At 41.4% G+C, this 21160-nt stretch overlaps 1 protein-coding gene and 1 long non-coding RNA gene across 5 annotated transcripts in view; one reads left to right on the forward strand and one right to left on the reverse strand.

Annotated features, from left to right (window-relative positions):
- The window catches only part of LOC126174766 (uncharacterized), a 254952-nt gene extending 252593 nt beyond the window's left edge, over window positions 1–2359 (forward strand). Inside the window, exons 2-3 of the long non-coding RNA XR_007535482.1 lie at window positions 1743–1920; window positions 2230–2359. This is a non-coding gene — a long non-coding RNA (uncharacterized LOC126174766). The remainder of the gene's footprint in view (window positions 1–1742; window positions 1921–2229) is intronic.
- LOC126174764 (chondroitin proteoglycan-2-like) lies at window positions 397–9530 on the reverse strand. 4 transcript variants are annotated; one of them, XM_049921101.1, is made up of 4 exons: window positions 9459–9530; window positions 2746–2951; window positions 1510–2127; window positions 397–1200 (listed from the first exon to the last, which is right to left on the reverse strand). In XM_049921101.1, exons 1-4 carry the CDS (start codon window positions 9469–9471, stop codon window positions 781–783), a joined length of 1257 nt encoding a protein of 418 aa, XP_049777058.1. In that variant the 5' UTR covers window positions 9472–9530; the 3' UTR covers window positions 397–780. The 4 variants fall into 4 exon arrangements, with proteins under 4 accessions (XP_049777058.1, XP_049777056.1, XP_049777055.1 ...); XM_049921099.1 differs by having other exon boundaries at window positions 397–1818; XM_049921098.1 differs by having other exon boundaries at window positions 397–2127.
- Window positions 9531–21160: the final 11630 nt, after the last annotated feature.

Genomic DNA, 21160 nt, shown 5'->3' on the forward strand with positions numbered 1-21160 from the left:
GAATATGAGTGACATACAGAACCATTAAGTGGAAGACTAATCATGAAATGTTCTCTTTCGGAATGCTAAAATAAACCTACGCTTGAGCCATATTACTTGCTCTGAGAAGATCAACTTGTATGATGTTTATACGTCCAAATATTTTACCAACTTATGAGTATGAATGTAGGAGAAGCATACATCTGTAATGTGGGTATTAATATGATAACAAAAGTGTAGGCATTAGGAGCCTATAGAGATGGATGCTAATATAGAGGATACATCCGGTTATGAATGCTGATTATGATATCGGTACAAAAGCAAAAATTTATAGCATATCAGTTGAGCTACAGACATATTTGTATATTTCTGACCTGTTGGATCCATGCCAATGAAGAGGGAGTTTAGAAGCATTAAACGTATGACTTTATTATGTGTTCTGAAAGGAATATGTACAATACATAATCACATTAGCATAACATTTTTAACATAATATACACTTCAAATACATAAATGCACTTTTCAGTGATTCACAACCAGTACAACAAGGCCAGTCAAAATTCTGTAGTTTTACACCGAAATGTAGACACCCAAACATACCCAGGTTATTGCTACATCGTCTACAATATACAGTACAGTTGGTTTTATATGTAAGATACTGGGCAATAAGGATTAGATCATAAGCACGATATGATTTCATTCACTTGTAAGAGTCTTGATCACCTGCCCCTACGGAGCTCTTTGGTGCAGCAGTAGTTGATGTAGCTGATGCTGGACCATCTGTATAGGCATACTTGTTGGTCAAGCTGTAGATGAGCTAGAAGCTGCGGTTGATCCTGATTTATTTGCACAGCCAGCACGATATGGCCAGTCACATACTTCCAGAGTAGGGTTGAAGTGGAGTCCAGCAGGGCAGTCGAAAGTGACAGGTTTCCCATGGTCACATTTGCAGAACTTGGTGCAGTCAGATGCATGAGGAAGGTGTTTAGCAATAGAGTTCTCATCTTCATATTGTGGGCAGGAGCCTACTGCTGGGCAGTCTCCTGATGGGGCCTCTGTAGGTTGGGCTGTTGAGCTTGGTGCTGCTGTTGGAGCAGCTGTAGTGGCAGCACTTGTAGGAGCAGCTGTAGTGGCAGCACTTGTAGAAGCAGCTGTGGAGCTAGGAGCTGAAGTTGATGCTGATCCACCTGCACAACCTGCATTTTCTGGCCAGTCACATACCTCCAGAGTAGGGTTGAAGTGGAGTCCAGCAGGGCAGTCAAATGTCACCGGTTTCCCATGGTCACATTTACAGAACTGGCTGCAGTTTGAGGCATGTGGAAGGTGCTTAGCAATAGAATTCTCATCTTCATTTTGTGGACATGTGCCGACAGCTGGGCAGTCTCCTGATGGAGCAGGTTTAGCTGTTGAGCTTGGTGCTGAAGTTGGAGCAGCTGTAGTGGCAGCACTTGTAGGAGCAACTGTGGAGCTGGGACCTGAAGTTGATGCTGATCCACCTGCACAACCTGCATTTTCTGGCCAGTCACACACCTCCAGAGTAGGGTTGAAGTGAAGTCCAGCAGGGCAGTCGAATGTCACTGGTTTACCGTGGTCACATTTGCAGAACTGACTGCAGTTTGAGGCATGGGGAAGGTGCTTAGCGATAGAATTCTCATCTTCATTTTGTGGACATGTGCCAACAGCTGGGCAGTCTCCTGATGGAGCAGGGTTAGCTGTTGAGCTTGGTGCTGATGTTGTAGCAGCTGTAGTGGCAGCACTTGTAGGAGCAACTGTGGAGCTGGGACCTGAAGTTGATGCTGATCCACCTGCACAACCTGCATTTTCTGGCCAGTCACATACCTCCAGAGTAGGGTTGAAGTGGAGTCCAGCAGGGCAGTCGAATGTCACTGGTTTACCGTGGTCACATTTGCAGAACTGACTGCAGTTTGAGGCATGGGGAAGGTGCTTAGCGATAGAATTCTCATCTTCATTTTGTGGACATGTGCCAACAGCTGGGCAGTCTCCTGATGGAACAGGGTTAGCTGTTGAGCTTGGTGCTGATGTTGTAGCAGCTGTAGTGGCAGCACTTGTAGGAGCAGCTGTGGAGCTGGGACCTGAAGTTGATGCTGATCCACCTGCACAACCTGCATTTTCTGGCCAGTCACATACCTCCAGAGTAGGGTTGAAGTGGAGTCCAGCAGGGCAGTCGAATGTCACTGGTTTACCGTGGTCACATTTGCAGAACTGACTGCAGTTTGAAGCATGGGGAAGGTGCTTAGCGATAGAATTCTCATCTTCATTTTGTGGACATGTGCCGACAGCTGGGCAGTCTCCTGATGGAGCAGGTTTAGCTGTTGAGCTTGGTGCTGATGTTGGAGCAGCTGTTGTGGCAGCACTTGTAGGAGCAGCTGTGGAGCTGGGAGCTGAAGTTGATGCTGATCCACCTGCACAACCTGCATTTTCTGGCCAGTCACATACCTCCAGAGTAGGGTTGAAGTGGAGTCCAGCAGGGCAGTCAAACGTCACGGGTTTTCCATGGTCACATTTGCAGAACTGACTGCAGTTTGAGGCATGTGGAAGGTGCTTAGCAATAGAATTCTCATCTTCATTTTGTGGGCATGTGCCGACAGCTGGACAGTCTCCTGATGGAGCGGGGTTAGCTGTTGAGCTTGGTGCTGAAGTTGGAGCAGCTGTAGTGGCAGCACTTGTAGAAGCAGCTGTGGAGCTAGGAGCTGAAGTTGACGCTGATCCACCTGCACAACCTGCATTTGCTGGCCAGTCACATACTTCCAGTGTAGGGTTGAAGTGCAGTCCATCAGGACACACAAACAGTACAGGTGCTGCGTGATCACATTTGTAGAAAAGTGAACAGTTTTTGCTGTCTGGTAGATGGTCTGTGTGGTCCACCGGATCTACTGGCGGACAGTCTCCTACAGGTGATCCACGGACGACAGCAGTAGCAACTACGACCCACACGGTCGTTAATACACTTGCTGAAATAGAAGAAATGTCAACATTAATTATCTTTTGCTTTCAGACATTCTGTTTGTTAAAATTTAGTAGAAACTGTCAGCTTACTTCACACATAAGACTAAATATCCTATAGTTTTACTCGAAAAGAATATCATACTGGAATTTTAGTGGCCTTTGGGTGCTAAACCAATATTTTTTGCCCTCTGTTGTTATTCTGGTTGCCACTTCATTTATTGTCATAGCACAGAAGTTTAATAAATAGATGGAAAGAAACTTAAACAAAATGGATAATACCATATGCCCATATTTCACCCTATGCCTGACGTCCTTCTTGGTTTATAAATACTTATTGGTAATTATTTCTTCATACATTCCTAGAACGAATGATACAGTTTGTGTATGGTTTCAATGAAGCGATAAAAGATCATTTTCTTTAAACAAAAAATTCGATGACCATGGCTCCATAGTACACTGGAAAACTACTGGAGTTATATGTTTTAATTCTGGAGTCCCAATAATGTTTCTCACGATGTACAAAGAACAAAAACTGGTGGGGAATGACGTGCAGTTGACGAGAGATTTCTGTTATTTACTGGGAAAAATTTATGTTATCGTAATGACTCTACGAATGGAGCTTTTCTGTGTGTATAATCGTGTGCCATTCCGTTAGGAAGAGGTTTTATTTCTATGCCAAACTAACTCTTCAGCCTGTATTCGAAGATACCACATTGAATTACTCTTCCCATTACAAAAATATCAACTCTAACGCTATGTTAATGCTATTATATATTTCTCTGGCTGAAAAAGAAAGACCTTTCATCTGTGTTTTACTGTGAACCCGAGATCAACTCCGTGAGAAAGTTTGGAGACGTGTTTGTTGATGCAAATGCGAATCATGCCAATTGCTGAGTTACTATTCATCATGTTTAAATTCAAGTCGTTACATACAACTCAATAATTTTTTAATGAACTGTAGTAAAATCCAGTTATATAACACTGAATGGCATGACTGAACATCTTATTCTTACCAGGTGGTTGCAACATTAACTTGCTAAGGTAGTGTATCTTACAAATCCGAAAATATTTTTTGGGCTATTTTCTGAGACCACAACCTCGCGGTACTCAACGCTTTGGGAAACAGTTACACGCGTATCTGATAGTCATAGACTCTCCTGGTAGGAATATGAACAGTATAAGGGAAAGGATGGATTGCTTCTCACTGTAAAAATGAACTGTTGATTTGCAGACAGGCATAACGAAAAAAAAACTGTTACGCGTTTAGCATTAAGCCAAAGCCTTCTCCAGAAACGTAAATACAAACACACACATACGAATTCATTTACACAACCTATAATGCCTCACTCACACGTGACCGCCATGTGAGGCAGCTAGAACCGTTTTTGCTGGCCTGAGTTGACGGATGTGGCGCTCATGTGTGCTTGAGGCGTGCTAGCTTATGTGAATGAATGTGTATGTGTGCTTGTGTGTTTTGTTATCTAGAGAAGGCTTTGGCTGAAAGCCAAACATGTGACAACCTGACTGCAATCCAACGTCTCAAATTCATGGTGAGAAGCAGTGTAACATTCTTTGATAGTTATAGGTAATGTAAAGTACAAATAATCTTATTTTTCCTCCTTATGTTTGTAACTGAAAAATCAAGATCGTTCCAAGACAACTTTCACATTAGACGGATCGTTTTAAAGCGATCGTAGTCCAGGGAGTATTGCACGTGAGGAAGGCGGGGAAAACTACTGTTTCCTCTGTGATCACTCACTCTTATACACCAATACCGGTTGAGCTTTTAGATCAGTTTGAAGAATGTGGAGTGTGCTACATCTAAAATAAATAAGCTCGGGCTCTTGTTGTAACTTAAAAGTAAACTTTAAATCCGTTATTAACAGTGGTATGATATTGCTGTCATTGTCATTGTTAAAAGTTTAGCCATTTATATTGGCATTTATCAGTTAAAAGCTTTCAGTAAAGGGTCGTAATACTCCCATTACCTTTACTGTCTGCCAACGGCAGTAACATAACTACAACAATGACGTTACTCGATGTCGGAAAGCCAGAATGAGGCTCAGATTTACAAGAGATCTTTACAGCCGGCACTGTTGAATACGGTTTCATATCAGAATCGTCTGTTACGTCAGATGCTCCTAACAAGAAAGCGGGCCAAAACCAGGCCAAACGTTTCATATTTTATGGTAAAAGCCCGAGAATCTTCAAAAAATTATAACTGCAGTATTCGTACGGCTATGTAATACCAAATACTGTCAAAATTATGAATTTCACACAGTGCATCAAGCTTTTCAAACTAATGCAGGTCAGCACGTCCTAATGAAAAAAAAAAAAACTGTGATTGAGATTCAGTACTGTACCTTTCATGATTGTAAACTGAAATATTAATCCTTGGCGAGAGTAGAAATACAAAAAAGAATAACAAAAATAAAAGAAACTAACATGGGTAGTGCAGCAAATAGGAAAACTAGTGCAGTACACAATCCTCTACATTCTACTCATTGGTTTAAATAATAAAACAACACTAACAAGGGAACCTCCCCATCGCACCCCCCTCAGATTTAGTTATAAGTTGTCACAGTGGATAGGCCTTGAAAAACTGAAGACAGATCAATCGAGAAAACAGGGAGAAGTTGTGTGGAACTATGAAAAAATAGGCAAAATGTACAAACTGAGTAGTACATGTGCAAGATAAGCAACATCTAGGACCAAGAGAGCTCAGGAGTGCCGTGGTCCCGTGGTTAGCGTGAGCAGCTGCGGAACGAGAGGTTCTTACTTCAAGTCTTCTGTCGAGTGAAAAGTTTAATTTTTTATTTTCAGTTTATGTGACAAACTCTTATGTTTTCATCACTTTTTCAAGAGTGATTATCATATCCGCAAGAAAACCTAAATCGGGCAAGGTAGAAGAATCTTTTTACCCATTCGCCAAAGTGTACAAGTTAGGTGGGTCGACAACATATTCCTATCATGTGACGCACATGCTGTCACCAGTGTCGCATAGAATATATCAGACGTGTTTTCCTGTGGAGGAATCGGTTGACCTATGTCCTTCCGATCAAATGTTTTCGGTTCCCATTGGAGAGGCACGTCCTTTCGTCTACTAATCGCGCGGTTTTGCGGTGCTGTCGCAAAACACAGACACTAAACTTATTACAGTGAACAGAGACGTCAATGAACGAACGGACAGATCATAACTTTGCGAAAATAAAGAAAGTAAACTTTTCACTCGAGGGAAGACTAGAACCCTGGACCTATTGTTTCGCAACTACTCACGCTAACCACGGGGACCACTGCGCTCCTGAACTCACATTATCCTTGATGTTGCCTGTCTTGCGCATGGACTATATGTTTGTATATTTTGCTTTTTTTTTTCATAGTTCCATACAACTTCTTCCTGTTTTCTCGATTGATCTGTGTTGAGTTTTTCAAGGCCTATCCACTGTGACAACTTATAACTAAATCTGAGGGGGGTGTGATGGGGAGGTTCCCTTGTAAGTATAAATTTACTCAAATAGCTGGCAAGATAGGAAATACACTTCGTGAGAACGGGATAGCCAATTTCTGTCTTTTTTCTGCGTCCTACGGCTTTGGAACTATTGGATAGTCCACAGCCATAATAACGGACTTTTAGATTACACCATGAAATGTTTTACGTCTGTCATTAAAAGTAATAACTGTCACTGCTGATTTCCTGACTTCGATCAATTCAGAAACTAGAAAATTTTGCGATTATTCGGTCTACGCCTAATGTTGACTAACCCACAATGGAGGAAGCAACGACAACATATAATTTTTTCTAAGCAGAGAATCCTCATTTACTGCAAATACAATCGGTACCCATATGTCTGTTACGAAAACCGAACTTGAGGCTTTCTATATCATTCTATAGCAACAGCCATCTCACTCGTCTTTAGTAGATTCTGATGTACTGAGTGAACCACAAGTTTGACCAGTGATGTAGCACAAAAGCAGTCACTGAATTCTACAATGTTGCAGAAAAAGTCCAGTGAAACTCTCGTAAAATGAATGCCGTATTTTCTCGATTGCTGTACTATCTTTAAACAAAATTCACAATCAACCTTTGTGGAAATAAAGTAACTATGTGAAAGAAACAGTACTACATACAGTAATGTAACAATCACGGTTAATTAGCTCATTTGTTTCAGCATTGAAACATTTTCCCACACCCATCATCTAAATAACACGAAATGTACATATGGATTAGGAAAAACAGCAGTTACATGCAATAAGATGGATGAAATCGTTGCTGATATGAGAATATTGAAGACAACGTAGTCCTTGCCAAGTCGTGTCTAGCCCAGAGTTAAACACTAATTTGAACATAAATAGGATACTGGTCTTCCAGAATGACCTGCAAAATTTGGATTTTTTCATTGAAAATAATTTTGAATTTGTAAGCTTAGAAAAAGCTTTTTACGATGTTGACTGGAGTATTCTCCTTGAAATTCCGAAGGCAGCAAAACGCTATTTACAAAATGACAAAATTTACAGAAACCGAACGGCAATTATAAGGGCCAAGGGCCATGGGAGGGAAGCAATGGTTGATAAGGAAGTGGGGCAGGGAGAAAAAAAATGGAAACTATGGTTTGACTGTGACAATGTAATTGTGTTAGAGACAGCAAAGGACATTGGAAGAGCAGTTGAACGGAATCGACAGTGTCTTCAAAGGAAGATTCGAGATGAATGTCGACAAAAGACACGGAAAACGGAATGTAGTCTAATTAATTTAGGGCCTGCTGAAAGAATTAGATTACAAAAAGCGACACTTAAAATAGTCGATACATTTTGTTATTAAGGAAGCAAAATGATGGCCAAAGTAGAGGGGATACTGGCAATGGCAGAAAATTTTTCTAAAGAAGAGATATCTGTTTACATCAAATAGAGATTTAATCTTTCGTGGATGTATTTGTTTGGGTTGTAACCGTGTATGGAAGTGAAAGATTTTATACAAGAAGACAATAGAAGCTTGCAAAATGTCTCACTACAGAAGAATGCTGAAGGTTAGATAGATAGGTCTCTTAACTAATTAGAAAAGGCGAGAAAAGAAATCTGTCGTTCTACCTGACTAGAAAAAGGGACTTGATAGGACACTTTCTGAGACATCGAGGGATCTTAAATTTATTACTACGGAGGGGGGGGGGGGGGAGAGTGGGGGGAGGGAGGGAGTAAAAATCGTAGGCTGAGACCAACAAATGATATAGCTAGCAGATTCAGAAGGATGTAGGTTGCAGTAGTTATTAGCAGATGAAGACGCAGGCACAGGGTAGAGTAACACAGGGAGCTCCGTCAAAGCAGTCTTCGGACTGAAGACCATAACAACAACAACAATAATTTCGCCTACTGACACACTCCACACACTAAAAAAATGTATACACTTTTCCTAACTTTACCTTATGATTCAGGGTAAAGAGGTGCAACAGCTGGGGTGAGAGCATTGGGATAGTCGTTTATTTTCTGAGCCGTTAGAAGTAAAGCCTTTCAGTGCTGTTTTAATGACAACAGTGATAAAACCACTTTTGTGTACATTACTTCGAAGACACGCCCAGTAGCCTTCTTCAGGTACTATTAGTCAAAGAAACACACTGGATGAGTAGTTGCAATGATATGTGCAAATGAGGGTTAGACAACTCTTTTGGAAAACCTACGAAACAGCAATACCTACTAAACAACACATATAAGAACAAAGATGTTGACTGAATATAATGAAGTGTTTGTAAAACAAGTTAACGCATGGTAACATACATTATGGCAGAATTCCTATCGAACTGGTTGAGCAGAGAATTATATAAAAAATTAACAAGTCAGGAGCACAATTACACAAGGAACTTACTCAAGTTCTATGTGGAATGTGTTATGCTATTAATATCGAACTAGAAGTCAAAGCTCGGTGCCAGGGAAAAGCAATTTTTATTTAAAACGTCAAGGTGTATTGCATAACATTTATTAACAGTGAAATTCTGTCCCAGAATAGTGCCTTGTTTGACCCATTTGGACAAAATCATGTTTTCGTGAACGAAGGAAATAAATGATTTTCAAGATACCGAAAAAACTTGTATCAAATACTGGAACAGTAGAATAAGATACTAAACCGAGTGGTCTCAATCATTATACATCCAATGAGAGCACAGTAAGTTTTAAATTTGTGACTATAAGCAACGAACACATAAATTCTATCTGACCTTGTCCTGATTGTTCATTCGCCTTTCAATTAACTGAATTTTGGCGTACTTACAATTACTAATCAACAAATGTGCAAATCACAAGTGGTAAAGTTTCCGGCGAGACGAAATACACAAGAAAGATGAAAACCTAGCATCCTATTCCCTGTGACAATACCCTTGGGAATCGCTAATAATCAGAAACAGAAACGTACATGGTACAGAGATGATCCCTAGTGTATATCTAACATATTTGTATTGGAAATCCTTTGAAAGAGAAAAGCAGCAAACACAATGGAGGCGGTAGAATAAGCTATTGATGTAACTCACCTCGTAGATTCATGTCGGAAACTCGTCGGAGCTATCGACGATTCTAAGCGAGTGCAGCTACTATGGGTAACGAGTGGCGGCTAGAGCTTATTTATCACAGCATGTATCGAATTATCACAGTTATCTTGATCTTATCTCGCAAAGTGCAACAGGTGGTATGCCACGAACGGGAAATACCAAATTTCGGAAGGTTACAGTGCAAAGAAATACGCCCATTCTTTGACACGCTCTTCACATGGTACGTCACGGCATATCGTTAGGCATGGAGATACGGGGATATCTTGGCGGAGAAATGCACTACGCGCATAGATACAACCGTTGGACTCCAATACACACTCCTACTAATTACATATGACGGAAATAAAGAGTAGTGTTTTTCAAACGTATATTTAACTTAAGAGATAACCTCAGAAAAGAATTGTATGACAGATGTTTCTATTATTCTGTTATATTACAACGTTTTCACGTTTATCTGTAAGTGGGTTACGTTACAGAGGAATAATGGATATGATGCTTTCTTATGGGATGCTGGAAGGAGGAATAACATGCTGTAGCATAGGATTATGCAAGGAACGGTCCTACCTTTTACAAAACATTGTAAGAGGTCCGAGCAGATGTAATTTCGATGTATTGCTCACGCGCTGCCTGCGATATATGTAAGAGGTCCGAGCAGATGTAATTCCGATGTATTGCTCACGCGCTGCCTGCGATATGTAAGGTATAAGAGAATCTCAGACCAGAGAGCAGTGTTGACTGCAGTAGGAACTGTGTAGCAGTAGGAGTAAGTTGTTGCTAGCGAGCAGTCTGGTCTGGTGTATCGTGTTGGCTGGGCCGGTCGTGGTGCAGCGATGCCGGAGCCTGAGCATTATTGTATAAGGTAAAAAGCAGCCTCGCGCATATGTAGTATTGTTATCTCAAGTCCCATGTAAATGTTTTAAAAAATCTCCTAATAATAATCTTTCTCATAAAAAGTAACTTTTAACAACCATTCATTTCAATTTAAAGAATTTAGTAATTTCTCCAATCCATCATCTTCCCGATTATTGCAAAAGAAAAAAATCTGTTGTTTCCTTTCATAAATTACAAATCTATCGGCCAGCATTGCACAGGGCTGCGCCAGAAAAATTTATTCTAAGAGCAGATATATATGCGTTATTCGGCGACCTTCATTGAGGTAAGAATTTTTTTCTTTGTTTATTCAGAATGATCTTTCAGGGCCATGACGCAGCACTGCTGACGTCCAAAATCTACCAGGTTAAATTCACAGTCGATTATTGAAAAGTTATAAGTGAGCGACAATTTAATTGAGAGGTTAGTTACATTGTATTATTACCAGGTTACTGAATTTATTTTTTGTTGGGACATTACACTGAATGTGAACGACATAATTATAATTTTATTTTTACTGTTGAGAAATTTAGTAATTTTTCTGTTTTAAGGTTACACTAAATGTGAAAAGATTTTTTGTGGGGAGGTTACAACATACCTAATTTTTATAAAATGTAACAATTGCAGATTTTTTTATGTTCAAAGTAGTTTTATAACATATGAAGCTCAAAGACTCCATTGAATTCAGTTATTCTGCAAACTATCTGTTCCTTCGTCAAAAGTGGTAAGGTAGCTAACTGGACTACTCGCACAAATTTTTTAGTTGGCGCGACGGTCTAGCAAGTAGAGTGCTGGACACAATTCAGAGAGATCGCGCTTTTAATCCTGTATACGAGTGGGGATTTTTTCTCGTTTCAGTCCGCCAAGGATGACGCCATGTCCACTCACCCTGCTGTCAATTTCAGGACCTTTCCAGGGGCTAAGAAGGCTATTGCACAATCAAATTTATTGGACAAAGAAATCTGATCAAATATTGGACAAGGATCTTTGACGTGGCGAAAACAGGTAGTTTTACGCTCTCATTCAATAATTCGTCAAAGTTTCAGAATGGCAGACAAAAACTTATTATTATGCCCTTCAGTTGTATATTACGATTGCATTATGTTCGTATTTGGAAGAGGAGCAGAAAAAAAGGAAAAGAAAACATTCTTAGCTGAAGCCATGGGTTTCACGGTGAGATAATAAAAGCATTTAACAAAATTTCTTAACGGGAGCTGAAAATTGAGAACATAAAGCCGTATGAAACTTAGCTACTTGCGAATAAAGGAGAGTACATTTCAATATGTACTCAGGAAAGTGACTCATCTACATCCGCAAAAGACAGACTCACAGTAATATTGCGATTTCTTGCAACAGGGGAGATGTACTCTAGTTTACTCTACAGCGCCGGCCGGAGTGGCCGAGCGGTTCAAGGCGCTTCAGTCTGGAACCGCGCGACCGCTACGATCGCAGGTTCGAATCCTGCCTCGGACATGGATGTGAGCGATGTCCTTAGGTTAGTTAGGTTTTAGTAGTTCTAAGTTCTAGGGGACTGATGACCTCAGCAGTTAAGTCCCATAGTGCTCAGTGCCATTTGAACCATTTTCTTACTCTACAGCCCTCAAATACCGTAGTGCAAATTGACAAAAATAGTAACAGAAATGTTTGAAGCTATATATAAATCACTGATGGAAGAATAACTGAATGCAAAGAAGTATTTAGTAAATACAACAACCATTAGGAAATATTTTTATTTCAACAAAAATTGTAGATTTTCTTCTTTACATCCTGAGGGATACAACCTGGCCACGCTTCACGGTTAATGACTTCCGCAATTTTCTTATAGTTCTCGTGTCTTGTTATTCTATTTTTGCTTTCAACGTACAGTTCTTCGTCTGCCTCGCACATTTCTATCAATTTCCCAGAGGTTGTAATGTTCTTTTAACACACGACGGGTTTCGGGATCTTATACGCCCATGTTCAGGTGCCGTAACTTGGTGCTGTGACCCCGAGCGTCGTGGTCGACATGTACAAGAAGCGGTGTGCTACCAACGAGCTCCACAGACTTTACCTTTACCACAAATGTTTTACTAAGGTAGCTCAACAGTGTCAATTTTCGGAACTTTGCCACAAAAAGCAAAGGCAAAATACATAATCCGTGTACAAACAGACAAGGGCATACGCATTTCATTTTCCGAAAAAATGTAGCACACGGAACACTACACTACGCTGTAGCCTCAAGCTGACGGCTCTATGTAATTCGGTGGCAAAAAACAAGCAAGTATCGGCACTATCGGCGCTTCTGCCTTCAAAGGTCAAGTTCACGAATTTCACAAAAGAACTTCTTAAAACACTCCCTGCTTCATGAGTGTAGGGACAGTTACAGAGTGTACGAAATACTTCGGGGATTTTCTTATATCACCCTACTATGTTAAGCATGAAATCGAATTTGATTCCATCGATGAATGTTACTTTTAACGGCCACTTGATGGAATGAAAGCCGCTTTTATACCTCGTTCAGTTGTTCAGCCTTTTTTTGCTGTACGTGCCTTAACGACAACTTAACATTATCATCTCGTCATTACCAGCACTGATACCTTTACAGTTATGTTATCTTCAGTTGTATACCAATTATCTATACGTTGCACTCACCCAAACATACGTACACGAACAGTTACCCGTCATAATTTATGCTTTGCTAGATTTTAGGAATTTTCATTTCTATATTTGATTGAGTTTTTGACAAGTAAATTTTCACAGCTGTTTTTGATAGAACGAACTCTATGTAACGTTAAATCTGAAGCCTTCAGGGCACAGCAGCATCATTCTAATTGATGCGCAAAATAAGTTGTCCTTGATAGTGCCCTTAGTGCCTCTCGTAGCAGTTGCAACATGGGATCTGATTCGAAACCCATTTACAATCAGCCAACATGTAACTATCAACATAGGTCAACTATAAGAATCAGCATCGATGTCTAGGATGCTAGGAAACTGCATTACCGGTAAGAATCGAAGATCCACTACAAGGGATTCATGTGATAATGCCGCAACTTGCTCGTAAAAGACTTTTCGTTGACGATGACTTAACTGATGTACCTCAATGTATTTGTACTGTCAACGACATCCACAGTTCAAAAAAATTATTATCTAATAATCTGATTCATCTTGCCGCAGCCTCACACATTTTCTAGTGGGCCCCGGCAGAGAATTTATTTTTATTGAAAACTGACATACCCTAAAGTAACTATCACATATTTAAAAACGACGAAATATCTCGGAACATGACGTGCGTTTAGACCTGTTACTTGTTTTAATAATTTGTAGTTTTAGTGAAGATCTTTTCAGAAGAATACTAATATGAGTAACCCATATTTTCCCGAAGAAGAATGAGAAATGAACTTTGCAAAGGTTGCGACCATTGGATATCCACTTGTATTCATTCGGTGTGTTCTAAGCAACGCAATATGATACTTCAGATACATACTGCACAACTGTTGTATAAAGTTTCCACTGATGGACAAAATGGTGATTCTTTTGTTAACAGCGTTCCGATATTTATCTGTGTCTATGTGTCTGATGTCTACAACTACATTACGTCTCCATGATTACCCTGCAATTCACAATAAAATGCCAGGAAGGGGGTTCATCGAACCACCTTCAAACTACACTCCTGGAAATTGAAATAAGAACACCGTTAATTCATTGCCCAGGAAGGGGAAACTTTATTGACACATTCCTGGGGTCAGATCCATCACATGATCACACTGACAGAACCACAGGTACATAGACACAGGCAACAGAGCATGCACAATGTCGGCACTAGTACAGTGTATATCCACCTTTCGCAGCAATGCAGGCTGCTATTCTCCCATGGAGACGATCGTAGAGATACGACCATCATTGGCACCAAGGCAGAAGCGACTCTCATCGCTGAAGACGACACGTCTCCATTCGTCCCTCCATTCACGCCTGTCGCGACACCACTGGAGGCGGGCTGCACGATGTTGGGGCGTGAGCGGAAGACGGCCTAACGGTGTGCGGGACCGTAGCCCAGCTTCATGGAGACGGTTGCGAATGCTCCTCGCCGATACCCCAGGAGCAACAGTGTCCCTAATTTGCTGGGAAGTGGCGGTGCGGTCCCCTACGGCACTGCGTAGGATCCCACGGTCTTGGCGTGCATCCGTGCGTCGCTGCGGTCCGGTCCCAGGTCGACGGGCACGTGCACCTTCCGCCGACCACTGGCGACAACATCGATGTACTGTGGAGACCTCACGCCCCACGTGTTGAGCAATTCGGCGGTACGTCCACCCGGCCTCCCGCATGCCCACTATACGCCCTCGCTCAAAGTCCGTCAACTGCACATACGGTTCACGTCCACGCTGTCGCGGCATGCTACCAGTGTTAAAGACTGCGATGGAGCTCCGTATGCCACGGCAAACTGGCTGACACTGACGGCGGCGGTGCACAAATGCTGCGCAGCTAGCGCCATTCTACGGCCAACACCGCGGTTCCTGGTGTGTCCGCTGTGCCGCGCGTGTGATCATTGCTTGTACAGCCCTCTCGCAGTGTCCGGAGCAGGTATGGTGGGTCTGACACACCGGTGTCAATGTGTTCTTTTTTCCATTTCCAGGAGTGTATTTCTCTACCGTTCCACTCTCGAACGGCGAGCGAAAAACGAGAACTTAAAAGTTTCTGTGCGAGCTCTGATATCTCTTATTTTATCACATATATCATTACTCCCTATGTAAGTGGTCACCAACAGAATATTTTTGCAATCAGAGGAGAAAGTTAGTGGCTGAAATTTCCCCAGAAAATCGAACCATAATGATTAAGTCCTTTGGTTTAATGATTGCCAGTCCAATTCAAGTATCATGTCCGTGGTACTTTCTCCGATATTTCACGATATTATAGAACGAGCTTCTCTTCTTCAAACTTTTTCAGTGTCCTTCGTCAGTCCAATCTGAGCTGGATCCCACACCGCACAGCAATATTCCATAAAAAGGTGGACAAGCATGGTGCAAGCCGCCTATTTAGTAGACTTGTTGCACTTTCTAAGTGTTCTGGCAACAACTCGCAGTCTTTAATTTGCTTTACCCACAACATTTGCTATGTGATCGTTCCAATTTAAGTTATTCGTAACTGTAAACCATAAGTCATTAGCTTAACTTACAGATTTACGACGATTAAATATGTGTCATTTCTCGTGTAACCGAAATTTAGAGGATTTCTTTTAGTACTCGATTGGATGATTTCACACTTTTCGTTATTTTAAGTTAACTGGCACGTTTCTCACTTTAAAGATATCTTGCCTAAATCATTTTGTAACTAGTCTTGATCATCTGAAGACTTTAAAAGACGGTAAGTGACTGCCTCATCTGCAAGCAATATAAGAGGGCTGCTCAGATTGTCTCCTACATCGTTTATGTACATGAGCAACAGCGGCGGCGCCTATAACACTTCTAAATGGAACCGGAGTGCCTTTGCTAACAGCACGATATCGCCTATGGCGTCTCTCCAGGGCTCATGACCATACCGGTTGGATCCTACGGGTCTGCAAAACTGTGGCCTGGTCAGATGAATCCTGATTTTAGTTGGTAAAAGCTTATGGTACCGTTCGAGTGTGATTTAGACCCCACGAATCCATGGACCTAAGTTGTGGAAAAGCCACTGTACAAGCTGGTGATGCCTCCATAATGGAGTGGGATTGTGTTTACAAGGATGGACTCGATCACTGATTGGAGATGGTTATCTTCGGCCACTTCGAGAGAATTTTCAGCCATTTATGGACTTCATGTTCACAAACAGCGTTAGAATATTTTGTGGATGACAATGCGCCCTGTCACCGGGCCACAACTGTTCGTGATTGAAACTTCCTGGCAGATTAAAACTGTGTGCCCGACCGAGACTCGAACTCGGGATCTTTGCCTTTCGCGGGCAAGTGCTCTACCAACTGAGCTACCGAAGCACGACTCACGCCCGGTACTCACAGCTTTACTTCTGCCAGTACCTCGTCTCCTACCTTCCAAACTTTACAGAAGCTCTCCTGCGAACCTTGCAGAACTAGCACTCCTGAAAGAAAGGAGAGACGAGGTACTGGCAGAAGTAAAGCTGGGAGTACCGGGCGTGAGTCGTGCTTCGGTAGCTCAGTAGGTAGAGCACTTGCCCGCGAAAGGCAAAGGTCCCGAGTTCGAGTCTCGGTCGGGCACACAGTTTTAATCTGCCAGGAAGTTTCATATCAGCGCACACTCCGCTGCAGAGTGAAAATCTCATTCTGTTCGTGATTGGTTTGACGAACATTCTGAACAGTTCGAGCGAATGACTTGGCCACTCAGATCGTCGGACATTTATGAGACATAATCGAGATGTCAATTCGTGCAAAAAACTTACAACGCCGACACTTTTGCAGTTATCGACGGCTGTAGAGGCTGCGTGGCTCAGAATTTCTGTGGGAGACTTCCTACGACTTGTTGAGTCCATGCCACGTCGAACTGCTGCACTACGCCGGACAAAAGTAGATCCGACACGATAATAGGGGATATCCCATGACTTATGTCATCTCATTGTATATGTAAACTGCATATATTGCAATGGGGTGAAAATTATAACAATGGTAGTGCTAGGAAACAGAAAAAGAACATTCAGCTTTTCTTTTTGCAGCGTCATGGTTTAGTGGCAGTAAAATTTCCATTTACATATTCCGCAAGTGAGATCTAGGTTGACCACGAAATTACTGAAATACTTTTCTTGAAATTCAACACTTTCTGATTCGAACTTCTCTGTCACGACTCTATAGCTCACTAATCTTCGCATATTTCTTGCCAAAATAATGGTTAAGTTACATTAATAACATAATCTGTTCGTTACTAGTTCATTACAATTTCCACGGTTAACAAAGAATTCTACGACTCACTGCTTCAGAGACAACACAGACTGCTGTGATGTAGTAACATCTGATAACCAAAGATTCTCATCTATTAAACATGATTCTTCAAATAAATTATATTGATCGCTTCTGTGACATTGATTTTGTAATTTGGAAAACAGATATTGCAATATGTATCTTGTAGTAGCATTAGTAATTATTTTTATCGATTTTCGTTTTAAACTGAGATTAAAAGTGTTTGGATGACTAGTTTTTAAGAAAGTACACACTTTCGTACAAAAATCATGTAGGACAATCTCATGAGTATCCAGCAGAATAAAAGAAGAGAACAAATGAATAAATCCAATAAAAGCAGAGACCTAGCAAAATAAAGCTGAGAATCACGTGAATATCGACAAAAATGGTTAGGGCGGTACATTAACGATGAGGCCGGCTTCGACTGAGTCAATTTCGAAGAGAGGAAAACACCCCGGTGGTGTCACAGTAGACATCTGCAATATCTTCTCTCGAGGTACTGATCGTCTGATCATGCAGCGGGATAAATGTGTTGACAGTTATGACGATTACTTTTGAAATAATAAACAGTTTACTTACTTTCTTCCGCCTGTCTCATTTTCATTTGACTTCCCTTGGAAAATTGATTGTTCTAGTTTGCAGCTACGAATCTCTTTCATCTCTTGTATAGTCCACAACTTACACGGCTAAAAGATTAACGAAGTGTGGATAATCTTGTACCACATGATCGCTACTGTTTCTCGCGACCAGTATGCAATGTCCTCTGAAACATGTCGATATCTATAAACAAAATATTCTACGAAGTACAGTTACTTTCTAACTCTTACCCTCATTCTTCTAAATTAGTACACCACGCGTTAGCTTTGAGTAGATCGAACTGGTACGCCCTAACAGCGGGTAACCTCCAAACTGCCATTGTTTTTGTAAAATATTTGGTCTAGGAAATACTATTTTTGTTAGTTCAGCTATTCCATGTTCCTAACTGGTAAATTTACTTATAGTTAATGTTCCGCAATGGTGCGAACTACTCAAGGCTGCCACGACACTTTTAAGAAGGAACCTTTCTTTCATGTATTCAGGTGTTCTGTAATAAGAACGCTGTTTGCCATTACAAAATCGCAGTTGTACGTTATCTTCCCTTCATAACTCTGGCAAGGTTTCGTAGCCTATGTGCACCACAAAGGAAAACTATCTGTACGGGCCAGGAGAAAGACCTGGCAGTGAAATGTCGCAATGGCGCTCGTAGTTGTGCAACATGATAAACTACGGTCCTGTCGCACAAAGCGCCTGATAGCAGTACATGAACAAATTTTTTCCCATTTTGTTGCTGTGAATAGTAAAAGACCTTCAAAATGTAAAGAGATACTGCATGTAAATGAAACAAAGCTGCATAAACTCCTGGAGTTAGTTTTGCGATAAAGGTTCTCCTTTTCTTTTAATATATTAAAAAAGACATGTTTCGAATTTACGCGTTTTCTTCTGTACTGTGCATAATACCTCTACTTTGATACCAAGGAACTTAATTGGTGCACAAAACTCATTTCTATCTTTTCTTATATTTTCGTATCACAATTCCATAATGAAGTGCCTATGTTTTTCGATATTCGTGGTAGTTACTGTGATACTTAATTTATTTGTACTCTGCGGCATAAAATTTAAAGGGTTTGCAGTGAAAAATATGGTCACTGGCTGCTATGCATTTGGTTCATTGTTGGTGACACGATGCTGTGTACAAAATGTAGCTAAGATATCGCAACTGTTTTTAAGTTGGAAGAGAATCGACATCTCACTACTGTGTAGAGAAAACAGAAGTATTTTATTTGAGCGTGCTGTCTGGCGGCGCCACTTACATATAGCCCGCTGCTTAGACGTGAAATGTTCCTTCTTGTCGACGCATGTTCCTAAAATTAGTGGTCGCGATATATTTTTGTACTTACAGCTGGATCAAAATAATGATGAAGGATAAGAAATTCCCCACCATCAATTACACAATCGAAACGCTGAAATACATCTCACATTTTGGACAAAGCTTGAGGAATGTTCCTTTGCGACACTTATCAACTGTCATTTATTAAAAGAATATGATTCATATTTCAGATTATGTGAGAGTGAGCATATCGATCTGAGCCTAATTCAAAACATCTGTATAACTCAAATTTTAATGCAGCCTACAATATTCATTTAAAGTAATATCTACAGTAATCAGAAATAAATTCGCTGGCTGCGAATATCTAGGCATCAGCTCTGTTAGGGATAGATATTCTATCTATTAGTGATATACTACACTCGTTTTCAGAAAAATAAAACAGAACAGCTTGAAAGGCTGGAGGTAGGACGTTCATATTCACAGGACGTGTACATTAATAGGTTCTGCCGAAATGATTAGCATTTGAACAATGTCAGCCCGTGGGTTCAAGGTTAACATCGATATCGCTGCCCAACACCAGCTACCTGTAAAATGTGCTAGCGGCTATCGTTGTCACCATAAACCGAAGATAATGAACCAGTGTGACTTGACCAAAAGGGCAGGATGCGTCGCAACGTATGCGCGAACCGTACCCTCAAATAAGTGAGTCCGAAAGAGGAGCATTATTGGCATGAAAGAATGTGATGCAGTCACACGAGAAAGTGCTGCTCGTGTGGGACGAACTGTTTCGGCAGAGCTACGGGTGTGTGCAGAATGGTTCACGGAAGACCGTAGAACACGACGAGATGGGTCGGGTCCACCACGCATGTCACACCCCTGAGAAGATCGACACCACATCTGAAAGGCATTGCAAAACAGATCTGCATCCTGCTCGGCTCTCGCGCAACAGTGGATCAGTGTAACACATCGTACACTATCAGGGATGCCAGTCCATCGCAGTTTATTACGGCGTGGGTTACGTGCGCTTCACCCACTTCTCCACCTATCTTTGACGAATGCGCAGGAACATGCTAGACGGCAATGGTGTATGGAATTACGTTACTGGGCACAGGAATGGCATCAGATATTCTTTTCTGACGAATCCAGGTTCTGTTTGCTTGAAAATGACATCCACATTTTGGTTCGCCACAGATAGGGTGATGCGGTCTCAAAATGACTGAATTTGCACAAGCATACAATGCCATCTCGAAGCATTATCGTGTGGGGTGCTATTGGGTACTACCACAAATTACTCTGTTCGTGTGCAGCGCACTGTGACCAGTGTGACGTACGTGAATGACATTCTGTGACCCCTAGCCATACCCTTTCTGCACACCACCAAAGACGCCATTTTTCAGGAATACAATGCACGAGCAGATGTTGCGTTCTTGGTGTCACAGGATTCAGCCTTTTGCTCAGGCCCGCCATATCACCAGACTTGTCGCCAATCGAAAATGTGTGGGATGCGGAGAAAGGACGGATGCAGCGGTGTGAAACAGTGCCAACCACCACAGATGAACTTTGAAAGCAGGTGAATGCAGCATGGATGGCTATACCACAGGAAACGATTCGTACCTCATCCGCGTCGATGCCATCAAGCACGGAACAAGTTAACAGGGCGCATGGCAGACTCTGTACCTAAGAGGCAACAGGACACAAGCTGAACCGACGTGACTCAAATACTAATCGCTTCTTCAGAACACACTAAAGTACACGTCCTGTGGATATGAACGTCCTGTCACTAGTCGTTCAAGGTGTACTGTTTCTTCTGAATACGAGAGTAAAAATTTGTACCAGACCAGGAATCGAACCCAGATTTCCCAGTTAACACGAACAGTCACCTTAACCACCTTGGTTCTCCGTCTACGAAAAAAGAAATTGTTTAGAATTAATTTCGGGCGGCTGCCAATCGTCATTTATGAATGTTCATCGAGACATAAAAGTAATTCATATACAAGTGTTAATTTCACGTCGAAAACACGAATGAATATTCCAACACCGACACAATCACTGAAACTCCTGCAGAGTGTC

This window comes from Schistocerca cancellata, chromosome 3, assembly GCF_023864275.1.
Source record: "Schistocerca cancellata isolate TAMUIC-IGC-003103 chromosome 3, iqSchCanc2.1, whole genome shotgun sequence".
Lineage (NCBI taxonomy): Eukaryota > Metazoa > Arthropoda > Insecta > Orthoptera > Acrididae > Schistocerca > Schistocerca cancellata.